This window comes from Vulpes vulpes, chromosome 9, assembly GCF_048418805.1.
Source record: "Vulpes vulpes isolate BD-2025 chromosome 9, VulVul3, whole genome shotgun sequence".
In the NCBI taxonomy this organism is placed as follows: domain Eukaryota; kingdom Metazoa; phylum Chordata; class Mammalia; order Carnivora; family Canidae; genus Vulpes; species Vulpes vulpes.
In genome coordinates, this window is record NC_132788.1 from 25,880,933 (window position 1) to 25,898,608 (window position 17,676).

At 38.3% G+C, this 17,676-nt stretch overlaps 2 protein-coding genes across 2 annotated transcripts; one reads left to right on the forward strand and one right to left on the reverse strand.

Annotated features, from left to right (window-relative positions):
• The first annotated feature begins 558 nt into the window (after window positions 1-558).
• Window positions 559-1,716, forward strand: DEFB135 (defensin beta 135). The gene is made up of 2 exons (XM_026007810.1): window positions 559-616; window positions 1,559-1,716. The coding sequence occupies exons 1-2, from the start codon at window positions 559-561 to the stop codon at window positions 1,714-1,716; spliced, it is 216 nt and encodes a 71-aa protein (XP_025863595.1).
• A 12,043-nt stretch (window positions 1,717-13,759) lies between these two features.
• On the reverse strand, window positions 13,760-15,992 carry DEFB134 (defensin beta 134). The gene is made up of 2 exons (XM_026007977.1): window positions 15,935-15,992; window positions 13,760-13,902 (listed from the first exon to the last, which is right to left on the reverse strand). The coding sequence occupies exons 1-2, from the start codon at window positions 15,990-15,992 to the stop codon at window positions 13,760-13,762; spliced, it is 201 nt and encodes a 66-aa protein (XP_025863762.1).
• Between the last annotated feature and the right edge of the window lie 1,684 nt (window positions 15,993-17,676).

Below are 17,676 nucleotides of genomic sequence, written 5' to 3' on the forward strand. Positions count from 1 at the left end.
ACTGGGCTGGGCCATACTTTAATTCTTCTCTAGTCAGGAGTCAGGAAAAATTATGTGGTTGCCATATAGAATCTGTGTCAACTTGGGAAAGTCATTTATTCCACCTGAAACTCATGTTTTTTGCTTTTAAAATGGGAAATTAATATCTTCTTGTCTGTATGTGAGAGCAAAAGGGAGAGGATTAAAAACAACTACTGAAAACATCTTGTTAACTATGTAAGGTAGCCTTACAGTTCTCTGCGCATTATAAGCACTTGTTAAGTGGATGTACAATGAAGATACAAAGATACACAGCATCCTCTCAGGGCCTAGAATAGGGCTGTTCACACAGTGTGAGTTCAGTCGCCGGCATGCAAGTGGCACTAAGGGAAGTAGATTTTAATGATGAAATGTCATGTTCAAAGTTAGAGCTTTAGCGTATTGGACTGCTCAATGGAGCAAGCAGATGTTCTCGTTCCTGAAAGGTTCACTAGCCATGCAGGTCCCCATGTCAAGAGAGCTACATATAGAGTGACTCCGTCTCGTCTTCCAGCTGTCTCTTTGCTGATTGGTTCAGCTATGAAGAGCTTACTCTTGGTCCTTGTGGTCCTTGTGTTACTCTCCTGTGTTCCACCAGGTAAAATCAAATCTCCTTCCTGTACTAAAAATGGTGAAGGGAAACAGGGTGCGGGCTTCTACAAGAGTGAGAAGGAAGCAGAACTTGGATGAAGGAAGTTGAAACAGAAAGGGAGGTGAACAGAGATGGACACTTTGGGCTATTCCAGAAAATGGAGATGCCCTTCAAGGACACATAACAGGAGGTGGCTCTCTCCAGTGAAGAAAATGGTTCTGGACTTTGGTCTGGGGAGTCTGTGAAGTTTGAAGGGAAAATTGGTTTGATAGTATTGGCAGAAGTGGGACAGAGAAAAAGTATGAGACCTGTAGAAGACAGGTAGGATTTGGGGGTGGGAGGGGGTCATTCCGTCAGGACTCTTAGAATTTGCACTCCTAAGTCAGTTACCAGGATTACTTTCCACACATTTAGAAGCCTAGGCAAATTGGATGTTGAGCAGAATCAACAAACAGTGCGGGTTGCTCCAAAGTTTTAACTTTATGGCATGATGGGATCCTTGGGAACGTTGGTGGGAGGGGTCACAATTTACTCCTCTGGCCAGAAACTAGCAACTTGATAGTAAGTCACTGAAGTGGAGATTCTCAAAAGCTGTTTTGCTTGTGGTTTGTTGGGGTCTGCAGAAGGCTGCCCAGACCTTCATATTCAAGAGGTCTAAATGTTTCCACGACAGAATTCCAAGCTGAATATGCTGGGCCCTGCTGCCTGCATATAGCTGATTAGTGATTCAGGTAAATGGGGACCATGGGAACTGATGACTTATAAAAGGTTCTCTGGAAAATAAGAGCCACTGAAAAGCAGGCATTCAGCCATAACATGACTGGGATGTTTTGATACCACCCAATTTACCATTAAAAAGTTATAAACAATAATCTGATGCAATCTGATTTATCCATGGTATCACGACCCTGTAGTACCCTGTGCATTAACCCTCATTTCCGTTGACAGTTAGAAGTGGACCGAATGCATATATAAGAAGAGTCTTTTCTACATGCTGGCGAACAAAAGGTGTTTGCAGGAAATCATGTGGGAAAAGTGAAGAATATCATATTCTTTGTGATATTACACGTTTGTGCTGCATTAACAAAAAGTATTTACCTATATAGGTTGGAAAGTAGTGCCAAGTATTTGAGGTTCCTACTGATTTCCTCTGGAGACCCAAATCCTTCTCAGTTGTACCATCCCATTAAAATGATGTTTTAGCTTGTCTGCGTTTCTGTGTCTGCTTTGTTTCTCTTTATTTAGAGGCAATTCAAGGTCTTTTCTATGGAAATAATCTCTCTCTTTTCTTTTTAAAAAGATTTTACCTATTTATTTGAGAGACAGAAAAAGAGAAAGAACACAAGTGCAGTGAATCAGGATTCTCGTGGAGCAGGGAGCCTGATGTGGGACTCGATCCCAGGACCCTGAGATCATGACCTGAGCCAAAGGCAGACGCTCAACCGACTGAGCCACCCAGGCACCCCAGAAATAATCTCTTGGTTAAATTTCTTGTCTTCACTATTTTTCTTTTTGTTAATTTATTCCTTATTAAGCATTTCCTAAAAACTTTTTTTGAAGTGTATGATACAATCAGAAAAGCATATGAATAGCAAGTAAACATCTTCGTGAATTTCACAAATTTAATATGCTCACGTAAACTGCACCCAGATGGAAATGAGAATATTACAATATCTTGGTCACTACTAGTCACTATTCCACAAAGGATAATATCTAGCCTGGTTTCTAATAGCATAAACCCTGGCACCTATTTTTGAATTTTATATAAGGAGAATCATATAGAAGATAATACTTTGTGCCTGGCTTCTTCTAATCTACATTATTTTATGACATTAACTGACATTGTTAATTTATTCATTTTTAATGTTGTATAGTATTACACTGGAGAATATTTGAATATTCCTGTGTAGATGGTCATTTGTACAGTTTCTAGGTTTTGGCTCTTATAAATAGTGCTGTGATAAACATTCATGTTTTTTGAGGCTTATATACAAGCATTTCTGTGGGTATATACTCAAGATTGAAATTAAGTTATAAGCCATGAAATTAGTTATAAGCCATGCATATATTCCACTTTAGTAGATGTTGCTAAATTGTCTTCTAAATTGGTTATATCAATTTATACTCCCAGGAAGTGTCTGAGACTTCTTGCTTTTTTCCATCCTTTTTCACAACTAGTATTTTCTGTCTTTTTATCCTCTCCACTCTGAAGAGTGGTGAAGTGAAGGCATGTGGTGCCTTAATTTGCATTTTATTGATGACTAATGAAGCTGTGTACCTTTTTATGTATTTATTGGCCATTTAGATATCCTTATTTGTGATGGATAAAATTCAAGAGTTTTATTCATTTTTCTATTGGATTGTCTAATCTTTTCTATTTGGGAACCTCCTAAGAAACCCTCATTATTTGACATTGGAAATAATAAAATAAAACAATGTTGAATGTATTTATGCTTAAACAAGGAGGATTTTGTAACTTGTAATGCATAAAGAAATTTTGTACTGTTTACTATGACCAAGCCATAAAAATGTTTCCATTCTTAAATATTATTAAATTTTATCATCATAAGCGAGATAAATCATTCAAGTTAATAGCAATTCAGCCCCCATTTTTAAAAAATATTTTGTTTAAATTCAATTTGTCAACATATAACCCAGTGCTCATCCCATCAAGTGCCCTCCTTAGTGCTTGTCACCTAGTCACCCCATCCTTTCTACACCTCTCCCCTTCTACAACCCTTTGTTTGTTTCCCAGATTTAGGAGTTTCTCATGGTTTGTTTTCCTAATTTTTCCCCACTCTGTTTCCCTCCTTTCCCTTTTAGTCCCTTTCACTATTTCTTATATTCCACATATGACTGAGACCATATGATGACTCTTTCTCTGATTGACTTATTTCAGTCAGCATAATACCCTTCAGTTTCATCCATGTCGAAGCAAATAGTAGGTATCAATTATATATATATATATCCATTTTTATATATATCCATATATATATAATCTTCTTTATCCATTCTTCTGTTGAAGGAAATCATGGCCCCTCCACAGTTTGGCTACTGTGGACATTGCTGCTATAAACATTGGGGTACAAATGTCTCATCATTTACTACATCTGTATCTTTGGGGTAAATACCCAGTAGTGCAATTGCTGGGTCATAGGTCTATTTTTAACTTCTTGAGGAATCTCCATACTGTTTTCCAGAGTGGCTGTACCAGCTTGCATTCCCACCAACAGTGCAAGAGCAGCCCCCTATTTCTTTTTTATTTTAAAGTTTCTTTGGGTTTAGTTTTCTTTCTTTCTTTTTAAAAAAATTTTTATTTATTAAAAAAACACATTTATTTATTCATGAGAGATACAGAGAGAGAGAGGCAGAGACACAGGCAGAGGGAGAAACAGGTTCCATGCAGGGAGCCCGATGTGGGACTTGATCATGGGACTCTGGGATCATGCCCTGAGCCAAAGGTAGATGCTCAACCACTGAGCCACCCAGGCACCCCCACCCCATTTCTTGAATAGATTTAGGAAGAATTAAGCCAATGAGAGAGAAGCAGTTCTTCCAATATGACAAGGAAAGAAGGAATAGATTTGCTCTTGATGGGCAAACTCTCGAGAGGGGACATTGTCAAAGTATGGAGCTTTGATGAGTCAGGTACCCACCCTTGCAGATTACTTCCTAAGACTGAACTAGAGTCTTTTGGCTCTTCTAAGAAAAGGACAAAGGTGATCATATACACAGCCAACTCATATTTTAATGTTATTAACATCACTTCTGTCATCAGTTACATCCATCCTGAGAGTGTCTTGTTCAGTTGGGAAGAGTAGGTAATATTGGTGGTTCCTTCTTTATCTACTACAACCAATAAACAGGACCTTTTCTCCTTCCTCTCCTTTCCCTTTCTCCTCCTCCACCCTCTTCTCCCTTTCTTCTTCCACTTCTTCTTTCTCCTCCTTTTCCCCCTCCTTCTCCAGTTTCCTCCCCTTCACCTCTTCCGTCTCCTTCTCCTTCCATGCCTCCTTCTTCCTTTTCTCTTTCTTCATCTTCCTCCTCCCTCCTCTACGTCTTCTTCTTCTCCTCCTTCTCCTTCTACTACTACTACTACTACTACTACTACTGCTACTATTACAACTCCTACTACTACTTCTCCTCCTTCTTTGTCCTCTTCTTTTTTTAAAAAGATTTTATTTATTTATTCATGAAACACACACACACACACACAGAAAGAGAGAGAGAGAGAGAGAGAGAGAGAGAGAGAGAGAGAGAGAGAGGCAGAGACACAGGCAGAGGGAGAAGCAGGCTCCATGCCAGGAGCCTGATGTGGGACTTGATCCCAGGACTCCAGGATCACGCCCTGAGCTGAAGGCAGGTGCTAAACCGCTGAGCCACCCAGAGAGTCCCTTATTTTTTTCCTTTTTACTCCCCCCTTTTCTTTTGCCTTCTTTTCCTTTTTTAGTGTTTGCTATTGTGGGTTCATTTGATCCATACATGTTTGTGGAATAGAGTAGATTAAAATAGGCTAGAATTAATTTTTCTAACTTAATAGCCATCTGTGATATATGAGTTCCATCAGGCCCCTGAATGGTGATGGAGTTATATACTAGGTTGTGCTTTTCATCTTGTCTACCTCATCTTGTCTACCAGAGCCCTAGGATATGTCTTCTGAGACCTCTCTAAAAATTCTTTCATGCTTTTCTTGTTTGAGTCCTGGTGTTGGTGTCTACTTTTGGAAATTTGGAGGTGGGATCTTCCCTTTGTAGCTGTCACCAATTGGTACTACTCTGTTGACACTGATGTCTCTTCATATTCTGTAGGGCAAAAGAAAGGACTGCCACATTCCCTGCAGACTCTACTGAGCCAGCCTTATGCTATAATTCATACTAGATAGTAAGTAATGCTGTGCTGTGGTTTTGTTTTTGTTTTCATCATGTCAGCATCAGATCAATGCTACTCATGGCCTCAGGTCTCACAGAGTCCCTTTTGAAAACAGCATTTACTGCTACTTCCTGCAGACTCTGCACTGGACTCAGGCAAATGCTTATGTGGCCAAGAAAGGAAAGAGATACCATTCTACTGACTCCACATTCCTCACTCCTTCCAGGAACATTTGCAAAATATTTTCTTTACATCTCTTTCTTCACATACAACTGAATTTATGCCAACAGATGACAGCCAATATCAGGCCTTTAGCTCCACACAAAAAAACTTATTTCCGTGGATGTAAAAAAAGTTATCCACTGATCCATCTAATTATGGATGCATTTCAAAGTAAGTTACAAACATCAGTACACTAGTCACTAAATACTTCAAAATGATATCATTAATTAGTGTGCAATAGTTTTTTTTTACATTAGAAAACTTACATACAATGAAATACACAGATCTTAAGTGGACTATTCAAAGAGCTTTGTTGCATGCATGTACCTATGTAATCTGAACCTTATCAAGATATCAAACACTTACATCACTCCAGAAAGTTTCCTCATTCCCTTTTCCAGTTATCTGCCACAACTTTCTGTTTCCTGAGGAGCAATTGCCATTATGTTTTATATTAATCATAGGTTAGGTTTACCTATTCTAGAACTTCACATATATGTATCATTAGAGGATGCACTCTGATTTTCTCCTCCATATACATAACTCTTCAGGCTCTTCTATGATGTTGCCTGTATCTATAGTCCATTCCTTTTCATTGCTGAGTACTATTCTATGGTGTGGTTTACTGCAGTTTGTTTATCCATTCTTCTCTGGATGCACATCTGGGTGGTTCTACTTTTTAACTATTGTGCTAAAGGTGCAATGAAAATCTGCTTCAAAATAGATTCTTCACAAAATCTGTTTGTGAAGATAAGCTTTTATTTCTCTTGGGTCAATACCTATGCATGGAATTTGTCAGACATAGGGTAGTTGTATGTTTAGTTTAGTTTTCTTTGAAACATTTTTACTGATGTATAATTCACACTCTACAATACCATAAAATTCACCCTCTTAATCTGAACAATTGTACAATTCAGTGCTTTTTAGCACAGTCACGGAGTTGTGCAGCTGTCACCCAACCAACTTTAGGATTTTTTTTTTTTTTAGGATGTTTTTATCACTCCCCAAAGAAACTCTGTCACAGTCCTTCCTGTGTTAGTGTGCTGGGGCTTCTACAACAAAGTACCACAAACCAGATGGCTTAAATGATGGAAATGTATTATATCATTGGGATATCAGCAAAGTTGGTTCCTTCTGAAGGCTGGAAGAGAAGATGCTTCATGCTTTTTGTCTAGCTTTTTAGAATTATTTTTTATTTTTCTAAGATTTGTATTTATTTATTCATGAGAGACACACGGAGAGAGGCAGAGACATAGGTAGAGGGAAAAGCAGGCTCTCTGCAGGGAGCCTGATGCAGGACTGGATCCGAGGATCCCAGGATCACGATCTGACCCGAAGGCAGATAGATGCTCAAACACTGAGCCACCTAGAAGCCCCTCACCTAGCTTTAGACGTTTTGTCGGTGTTCCTCAGTTTATGGAAACATTGCCCTAATCTCTACCTGTATTTTCATGTGTTTTTTTCCCCCTTGTGTGCATATCTGTGTCCAAATTTGCCCTTTTTATAAGGACACCAATCATATTGGATTAGAGCCCATCCTAATGACCTCATCCTAATACCTACAACAGTCTTTTAAAATAAGGTCAAATTCTGAGGTACTAGGAATTAGGACTTCAAAATATGAATTTTGGGAGATACAATTTGACTCCTAAGACTCTCTATTTCTTTACATCTTCAATCAGCACTGGCCAACCACTAGTCTTCTTTTGATTTTCCTCATTTGAACATATCATATAAATGGAATCATACAATATGGATTTTTTTCCACTGGCTTTTTTCATTTAGTATAAGATTTGCAAGATTCATCCATGTTGTAGCATGAACCGATATTTCATTTTTAATTTTCCAAATATTCTATTGCAAGGATGTATATTAATTGTATAAGAAAACTTGAGAGCTTTTTAAAAAATATTTTATTTATTCATGAGAGACACACAGAGAGAAAGAGGCAGAGACACAGGCAGAGGGAGAAGCAGGCTCCAGGCAGGTAGCCCGATGTGGGATTCGATTCTTGGTCTCCAGGATCGTACCCTGGGCTGAAAGTGGCGCTAAACCGCTGAGCCACCCGGGCTGCCCGTGAGAGCTTTTTTTGAGGTGGCTGTACATTTTATACCTCTCCCAATAATGTATGACAGTTCCGGTTTTTCCACATTCTTGCCAATATTTGGTGGTACTAGCTTATTTAATTTTTAGCCTTTGCAGTGTGTGCAGTGATATCTCAATGTCACCGTAGTTTGCATTTACTGACCAAAAGAAAAGATTTTTAATGTGATTCTTGACAATTTCTATATTTCTTTTGCCAAGTGCATGTTCACATCTTTTGCCATTTTTATTGTTTTTTTTTTGTCTTTTATTATTGGCTTCTTAATCTTCGTTTTTCTTCCTCTTATTTTTTGAATGGTATGTTTTGATGTTTGGTAGTCTTAAATTTTGTTAAAAGTCAAATTCATAAATGTTTTTCCTTTTTGGGTTATTGTTTTATTATGTCCTAAGAACCTTCGCCTATCCCAAGTCATAAAAATATTCTTCTCTGTTCTCTTGTGAACTTAGATTTTATATTTACTTCTATTATCTATCTACAATTAATTTTTGAATATGGTGGGGGACAAAGTATTTTTTTTTCTATGTGAATATTAAGTTGCCCCAGCAGGCATGCATTGAAGATATTGCTCTTTTCCCATTTGATATCCTTGGCAACTTTGCACTAAATCAAATTTCTGGGTTCTCCATTCTGTTCCGTTAGTCAATCCTTAAATAGTATCATGCTGCCTTTCATAATAAGTCTTAAATTTATATAGTGATATTTCTATAGTTTGATTTACCTATTTCAATATCATGTAAAATTCTAGGTCCTTTGTCTTTCTTTCCCTTAATTTCTTTCTTTCTTCTTTCTTTCTTTCTTTCTTTCTTTCTTTCTTTCTTTCTTTCTTTCTTTTTCTTTCTTTCTTTTTCTTCTTCTTCTTTCTTCTTCTTTTCTTCTTCTTCTTCTTCTTTTTCTTCTTCTTCTTCTTCTTCTTCTTCTTCTTTTTCTTCTTCTTCTTCTTCTTCTTCTTCTTCTTCTTCTTCTTCTTCTTCTTCTTCTTCTCTTTCCTTCCTTCCTTCCTTCCTTCCTCCCTCCCTCCCTCCCTCTTTCTTTCTTTCTTTCTTTCTTTCTTTCTTTCTTTCTTCTTTCTTTCTTTCTTTCTTTCTTTCTTTCTTTCTTCTTCTTCTTCTTCTTCTTCTTCTTCTTCTTCTTCTTTTTCTTTCTTCTTCTTCTTCTTTTTCTTTCTTCTTCTTTCTTCTTCTTTCTTTCTTTCTTTCTTTCTTTCTTTCTTTCTTTCTTTCTTTCTTTCTTTCTTTCTCTCTTTTAAGTGGCTCCACATCCAGTATGGAACCCATTGTGGAGCTCAAACTCATGACTCAGATGGAGACCTGAGTTGAGATCAAGAATCAGCTGCTTAACCAACTGAATCACGCAGGTGCCGCATCCTTTGCATTTCTATATCAACTTTAGAGTCAGTTTGTTGTTTTCAATAAAAAAAAATCTCCTGGGATTATGTTGCATCTATAGGTCATTTTAGAAAGAACTGACACCTTGTAACAATGTTGAGTCTTCCAATTCATGAATATAATATGTCTTCCATTTAGGTCTTCTTTTATTTATTGCTGCAATGCTTTTCATTTTTCTTTTGCTGCTAGTATATAAAAATACAATTGGGGCAGCCCGGGTGGCTTAGCGGTTTAGCGCCGACTTCAACCCAGGGTGTGATCCTGGAGACCTGGGATCGAGTCCCACGTCGGGCTCCCTGCATAGAGCCTGCTTCTCCCTCTGCCTGTGTCTCTGCCTCTTTCTCTCCCCTCTCTGTGTTTCTCATGAATAAATAAATAAAATCTTTAAAAAAAAATATAATTGATTTTATGACAACTTTGCATTCTATAACTTTGTTAAACTCACTAATTCTAATATTTCTGAGTTATGTTTTATGATTTTCTACATAAACAATTGTGTCATCTGCAAATAAAGATATGTTTACTCCTTTAAAAAAAACTTTAGACTTTCTTACTTATTTTCCTTAAGGAATAATATGCGTTGAGTAAACATAACCTCTTTTAGAGTGTTCATCTTTAAGTGTTGACAAACAAACATAGTTGTGTGACCACACCACAACCAACGTATAGAGCAATTGTGTCATCCCCAAATATTTTTTCATATGCTTTTGTAGAAAACCTCCTGTTGCCCTCAGTTCTTGACAATCACTGACCTGTTTTCTGGCCCTATAGTTTTGCCATTTTCAGAATGGCATTGCAATGGAATCAAACAGCATGTAACCAGTTAAACAGCATGTAACCAGTTAAATTAAGCTTCTTAAATTTAACATAATGCATTTGCCATTTATCCATGTTGTATCATGTATTAACAGCTGATATATTAGTATCATTCCTTATTTTTTTTGGTATTTTAATAGATTGTACTTGTTTAGAATGGTTTTAGGTTCACTGAAAAATTCCCATTTATTCACTGTCCCCCTCTCCCCCTGCCCAACCTGCACTATCAACATTGATTGTACTTGTTTAAAGCAGTTTTAAGTTCACCAAAAAATTCCCATTTACTCACTGCTCCCTCATCCCCCTGCCCAGCCTCTTCCACTTTCACCATACTGCACTAGAGTGATACATTTGTTACATTTATTGTTGGAGATAAATACCAATGAGTGTGATAGCTAGATCATATGATCAGAGTATGTTTAGTTTTTAAAGAAGCTCTCAGTCTTCTGAAAGGACTGTACCATTTGCATTCCCACCAACAATGATTAGAGTTCCTGTTACTCCACATCCTTGCCAGCATGGTTGCTGTCAGTGTTCTGAATTTTGGTCATGCTAATAGATGTGTAATGGTAACCACCTGGCCTGCAGGCTCTCCTAATTTCTTGAGTGCCAAACTCATATTTCCCTACTCTGTGAATGGCTCTTTGTATGTGCTTCTAAGGGTGGTGGCGAGAGTGAGCCCTGGTAGATGGGAGTGCATACAGTAGGGAAGCCAAAATCTACGACAAGGAAGAAATCAAAATTTTGGGTTGTAGTGCTACCTTTGGGAAAACAAGTTTTCTAGCAATCACTCTGGTGCATTGAATTTTGAGAGAAGACATAAAAACTTAAGAATTCTTCTAAAACAGCATATTTGAAGTATGGAGCAGTTGTATCCATACAAGGTCAGAGAAAGCCCCAGATAGGCAAAATATACCAACAAAAAGTATCTCCCATCTGAATGCGGCTAGTAAAATGACCTATAGATGCAACATGATGATTGGAGGAGGACACTGTTACTTGAGCTGTGAGAGCAGCAACACAAGCTCCAAGGAGCATGGAGAACGAAGGAAACAGGACATCACAAAAGGTCACAAAAATTCTTCAATAACTAAATCCAAAGACAAGACAATCCAAATCTGCCATTTACCTGACACTTCAAAATTGATCTTTGAGAAACTAAAAAAGAGAATGCACTCTTTGGAGTAAAGCAAATAATTCATAGTTATTGACTCAGAAGAGCATGAGTTGCACATTTAAGCTAATATACAAATGAATGGGGGCTTCCAATATTTAGACAAGCTAACAGGATTTGAAATGCAAATCCTGAATGATAAATGTTCTGAAATAGCAAGCATCAGAAAATCAACACCCTGCTCTTTATAGGTTTCCAATCCAATTAAGCAGCCCTACATGATCATTTTTAAATTCTATCTGATTTTAGGACACTTTCAAATTATGGAGTCTGTCCCAACATCGCGTGACATATGAAAGGAGGAGGGAGTAGAGGATGTTTCTATCCTCCTGGCTTATGGTCACAGGAAGCAATTGGTGAAGACAGTCCCTTGAGTTGCTTGAGTCCCTTGAGTCCCTTGCTTTTCCCTAGGGAAAGCAATGAATTTTCTCTATGCTATCTTGTCTCACTCAAGATAAGCTGAGGAAAGGAGAAGATCAGGTTAAAATCTCTGTGGTTGTTGCCCTGATCTCTGAATCTTTATAGGCAATTCTAGTTCACCAGCTTCTTGGCTAATAGATAGGTATGGGTTGCATTTCTTATTTAAGTCAACTCTAAGTAAAAATGAATTTCCTTAAAGACAGACCTTTAGTAGTTCTTGAGTCTTAGAATCTCTATTCCAACTTCTAGAATAAAAAATGTCATATCACTTTTATTCTTTCTTTAGTTTATCTTCTTATTTATTATTGTAGTTTAATTGGCATACAATGTTATATTAGTTTCAGGTGCACACCATAGTGATTCAACAATTTTCCACATTACTCAATGCTCATAGCGATAAGTATAGTCACCAGGTGTCATCTTGCAACATTATCACAATATTATTGATTCTATTCTCTATGTTGTATTTTTCATCACTGTGACTTATTTTATAACCGGAGGTTTATGCTTCTTAATCCCCTTCATCTATTTCAGCATCCCCTAACCTACCTCTCCTCTGGCAACTAGTTTGTTCTGTGCATTTAAGAGTCTATTTTGTTTGTTCATTTGTTTTGTTTTTTAGATTACACATATAAATGAAATCATATGGTATTTGTCTTTCTCTATCTGACTTATTTCACTTACCATAATGCCCTCTAAGTCCAACCATGTTGTTACAAATAGCAAGACCTCATTGTTTTTTATGACCAATATTCCAGTGTGTGTGTGTGTGTATGTACGTTATTTTTTTGTTTTCTCTTTTTACTTGAAACATTCTCAGGAATAAGTTCACCCAGTCTATCTTTGAAATCCATTCATCTATTTTTTTATAGATTTTTAAAAATTTATTTATTCTTAGGAGACACAGGGAGAGAGACAGAGACATAGGTAGAGGGAGAAGCAGGCTCTCTGCAGGAAGCCTAATGCAGAACTTGATCCTGGGACCCCAGGATCATGCCCTGAGCCAAAGGCAGACCCTCAACCGCTGAGCCACCCAGGCATCCCTCCATTCATCTATTGATCCATCCACTCATCTATTGATGAAAACCATTCAATGTGATGTATTCGGCACTGAAATTAAAGAAAATTGCTCCATATCCAGAATCTATCCTCTTTGCCAGTGGACCCTTTGTGTTGAACAGTAGGTGCAGAACTCCACAATCATGCATCTGTATGTAGATTGATGGTGTTGAGCAGTTAGGCAGATATTCAATAGAATCACTATAGTTAGTAGGATAACCCGCACTACAAAGTAGTTGTAGTTTTGCCTATTACATCTTCATAAGTTTGGCTGGTAAAGAAAACAGTGAGTCCAAATGAACTTAGAAAATTTATTACTTACACATACAACAAAGCAAGATCAGCATGGTGTTACCTCCTAGTGCTACAGGATGCACCCAACAAAGGGGCCAGATGATGGATAGCAGAGATGTTGGGTCACTCTGCTGCTGAGGAGTCAACTATGAACCATAGCCAAATGGTTTGATAATCTGTAGCTGAACCTAAGGAGGTTGAGGTGGAAAGTACTATGCTTTCACTTCCTGAAACCAGGGAGGGCTGAGAACCTGGTTTATTACTGCCCTTTTCCCTTGTGTTTCATGAAGAACTACAGAGTCCAACTCAGCCAAGACTTGGGCCAGCTTGGCAGTTAAACCTTGCCTATGTAGTTTAGTGAGAAATATACAAGGTCATCAGGGGGCCAGGGCAGACCTTTTTCCTAAGATGCACAGTCCACAGAGAAGGTGAATGGGGAGCTGAAGGAATGGTAGGGTAAAGCCTAGGTGTAAAATGATGTTTCTATAATTTGAAGCCTCTATAAATAATTAAGACATCCTTTCTATGAGTAAAGAGAGAAATAGGTGCTGAGAAGAAAATAGATATCACTTTGAAGTGAGAAAATATATCCTAAGTTTTCGTGAGAAGCCTAGCTGTCTTTAGGAAGGCAGCAGCTCAGCTTTTCAAACACAAGATTCTGACGGCTTATTTAAAAAATACTAAAACCCAACAGCTGTGGGCACATCACAATGTCACAGTTTAATCTAAATTCTCTGACTGTGTAAAAGATGGTGGAGAGGATGTCAAGGATATTCAAGTTAATTGGCATTCACTGGCTTCTCCTGTCAGGGCTCCGGGTTTCCTTTGATACAGCACTCTAGTTGAAACAGACAGTAGTCAACTAACATTTCACTTGTAAAGCACTCAAGTCTGCAGATACCATTCCCATAGCATTTCCTGTGTATTTCTGATGACAGTGGATTCAAACCTGGAAAGAAAATGAATGGAAAGATAATTCACTATGAGTCTCTTTGGACTGTGGAATTAGTACCTCCATTTTTATCAAAGTGGATTCCAAGGAGACTTGATTATAATGACTGTTTCTTTCTGTAACTGGAAAAAAACCCCTGCAGCTTCCCTTCACCTCCCCCTCCATTCATATGTTAAAACCCTAAACTCCAATCTGATTATATTTGAAGAGAGGGACTCTCAGAGGTAACTAAAGTTAATTGAGGTTGTAAGTGTAGGGCCCTAATCCAGTAGGATGATGGAGAGGTTGACTGTCTAAAAGCCAGGAAGGTAGCTCTCATCAGAAACTGAATCAGCCTATAGTTGATTTTGGACCCTCCAGCCTCCAGGACTGTGAGAAAATAATATTTGTTTAAACCACACAATTTGTGGTATTTTGTTATGGTAGCTGAGCTAAGATAATTGGTAATTTGGAAGTTTGCCCAAATCGGTCAGTTAATATACTCAATCAGGTTACCTATGCATGTAGTCATTCACTCATTATTTAATTATGTATTCATTACAAAACCAGTTTTTATAACTCCGGGTACTGTTGGGGTACAGATTTGAGTATGATATAGACCTTAATGTCAAAGAATTTTCAGTCTAGACGAAAAAGAGAAGAAACACAAAATATCTATAAGAGAGAAGAAAACATGACAAGTCCAGTGAAGCATTTGCAGCATAGGGTGGTGACATTATGAGTTCAGGGGAGGATGAAATATATTCTGAAGATTTACTATATCTTATGGGGGCCCAAGGCATTTTGAGCTGAGTTTATACTTTTATAGACATGCTATTCTGTAGAATTATCAAAATATGAATAACTTTATTTTTATATGTAAGAAGGTGTTAAAATGAAAAGTGTAAAATATTTGATCATCTGTAGAAATTTTGAGTCAACACGTATCCTATGCATGTCATCATGCCCTGGAGGATAACCATCCTATAGGGAGAAAAGGGATTAGGGTTACTTAGCTGGCAAGATGAAAGCCTGAGAAAATGAAATGTAGAGGTTTACGTAACATGACAAGAAATTCCTATGGAAGTGATGAGCTTTGGGAATGTGTCGGGCACTAAAGGCAACATTGTAGACTACCTTGTTGGCTGTCTAGAGGCCATGAATCCATCACCATAAACCATAGTAGAATTAGTCTCATCAACAGCTTCAAGAGGCCTGGATTGTATGGATTCTTAAATCCAGCCTATTGAGTCACCTGACCCCAAAATGTGGTTCATCTTCCTAGAGATTACTTGCAGGAGGGTGATAAATTAAAGAGATACTGTAACATATGTATTTGGACTGATTCAGTAGCACTGAGTGAAGAGAATATTCAAGAAGAGACTTCAAAAGTCAGTAATGAATATGGTCAAGCTAAAGTTTGAGACCAGCCAGTGCTCCGTGTCTCTCATGTCTCTCTACTTGCTATCTCATCTCATTAGCACATAAAGCTTATTAATTCTTTTGGAACAAGCAATTCCAAATCTGTTTCTCTGTTATCTAAGGCATCTACAAATAATAAATTAACTATGAACAATTTCAGTAAATTAGAAAGCCTAACAAATTGTGTTATTGCCATTTGCTGGTTTTGACTATTATGCCTAGACATTTTCCTAAATTGGAGAGTAAACAATAGTGGCAAAAGAGGATGGGGCATTACTAATGACAATATGATAGCTCTCATGAGTCAGTACCATACATATTACATACAGGCCTATTCCAAACATTATCACATTTAATCCTTGCAAGACGCTGAGGTTGGTATTATTGCCACTTTGTGAATGAAGAAACTAAGATTCAGAGATAATTAGACTTTTGTCTCAAACTGCATGGCTAACACAAGTTGGGGAGCCAAGATTTAAGCTCAGGTCTTGCTAACATCAAACCGATTGATATTGATTCCTACTTTGAAAATAGGATTCATGGTGGGAAGACGTTTATAGGTCTGCTTGGCGGAATTGCTCTTCTAGACAAATGACTCCCTCCCCGCCACACCAGTTCCCCATTTTACCTGCCAGCACTGGCTCCCAAAAGAAGAGCAAGATAAGCACAATGAGGAAAGGCTTCATGGCTGGGAGCCTCTGTTGAGGCTGGTGGCAGGATCTTACTCTGGCTGTCAGAGTGTAGTAAGAGAAGGTTGAGTGCGCCCTCCCATACAAACCTCTCAGCTCACTGATCTTCCCTGAGGCAGAGGAGTTGGCAATGCTTATGTGAGGAAAAAATTGACAGCCCTTTCCTGTTTGACAGCTTTTCCTTTTTTTTTAATAAATTAATTTTTTATTGGTGTTCAATTTACCAACATACAGAATAACACCCAGTGCTCATCCCGTCAAGTGTCCCCCTCAGTGCCCGTCACCCATTCCCCCTCACCCCCCGCCCTCCTCCCCTTCCACCACCCCTAGTTTGTTTCCCAGAGTTAGGAGTCTTTATGTTCTGTCTCCCTTCCTGATATTTCCCACACACTTCTTCTCCTTCCCTTATATTCCCTTTCACTATTATTTATATTCCCCAAATGAATGAGAACATACACTGTTTGTCCTTCTCAGATTGACTTACTTCACTCAGCATAATACCCTCCAGTTCCATCCACGTTGAAGCAAATGGTGGGTATTTGTCATTTCTAATGGCTGAGTAATATTCCATTGTATACATAACCACATCTTCTTTATCCATTCATCTTTCGATGGACACCGAGGCTCCTTCCACAGTTTGAATATTGTGGACATTGCTGCTAGAAACATCGGGGTGCAGGTGTCCCGGCATTTCACTGCATCTGAATCCTTGGGGTAAATCCCCAACAGTGCAATTGCTGGGTCGTAGGGCAGGTCTATTTTTAACTCTTTGAGGAACCTCCACACAGTTTTCCAGAGTGGCTGCACCAGTTCACATTCCCACCAACAGTGTAAGAGGGTTCCCTTTTCTCCGCATCCTCTCCAACATTTGTTGTTTCCTGCCTTGTTAGTTTTCCCCATTCTCACTGGTGTGAGGTGGTATCTCATTGTGGTTTTGATTTGTATTTCCCTGATGGCAAGTGATGCAGAGCATTTTCTCATGTGCATGTTGGCCATGTCCATGTCTTCCTCTGTGAGATTTCTCTTCATGTCTTTTGCCCATTTCATGATTGGATTGTTTGTTTCTTTGGTGTTGAGTTTAAGAAGTTCTCTACAGATTTTGGAAACTAGCCCTTTATCTGATATGTCATTTGCAAATATCTTCTCCCATTCTGTAGGTTGTCTTTTAGTTTTGTTGACTGTATCCTTTGCTGTGCAAAAGCTTCTTATCTTGATGAAGTCCCAATAGTTCATTTTTGCTTTTGTTTCTTTTGCCTTCGTGGATGTATCTTGCAAGAAGTTACTGTGGCCAAGTTCAAAAAGGGTGTTGCCTGTGTTCTCCTCTAGGATTTTGATGGAATCTTGTCTCACATATAAATCTTTCATCCATTTTGAGTTTATCTTTGTGTATGGTGCAAGAGAGTGGTGTAGTTTCATTCTTCTGCATGTGGATGTCCAATTTTCCCAGCACCATTTATTGAAGAGACTGTCTTTCTTCCAGTGGATAGTCTTTCCTCCTTTATCGAATATTAGTTGGCCATAAAGTTCAGGGTCCACTTCTGGGTTCTCTATTCTGTTCCATTGATCTATGTGTCTGTTTTTGTGCCATTACCACACTTTGACAGCTTTTCCTATTGACAAAGGCACTGCTCCCCCACCTGCATTTTCCAAAGGTACTCCTGGAGATCTGAGAACTGTACTT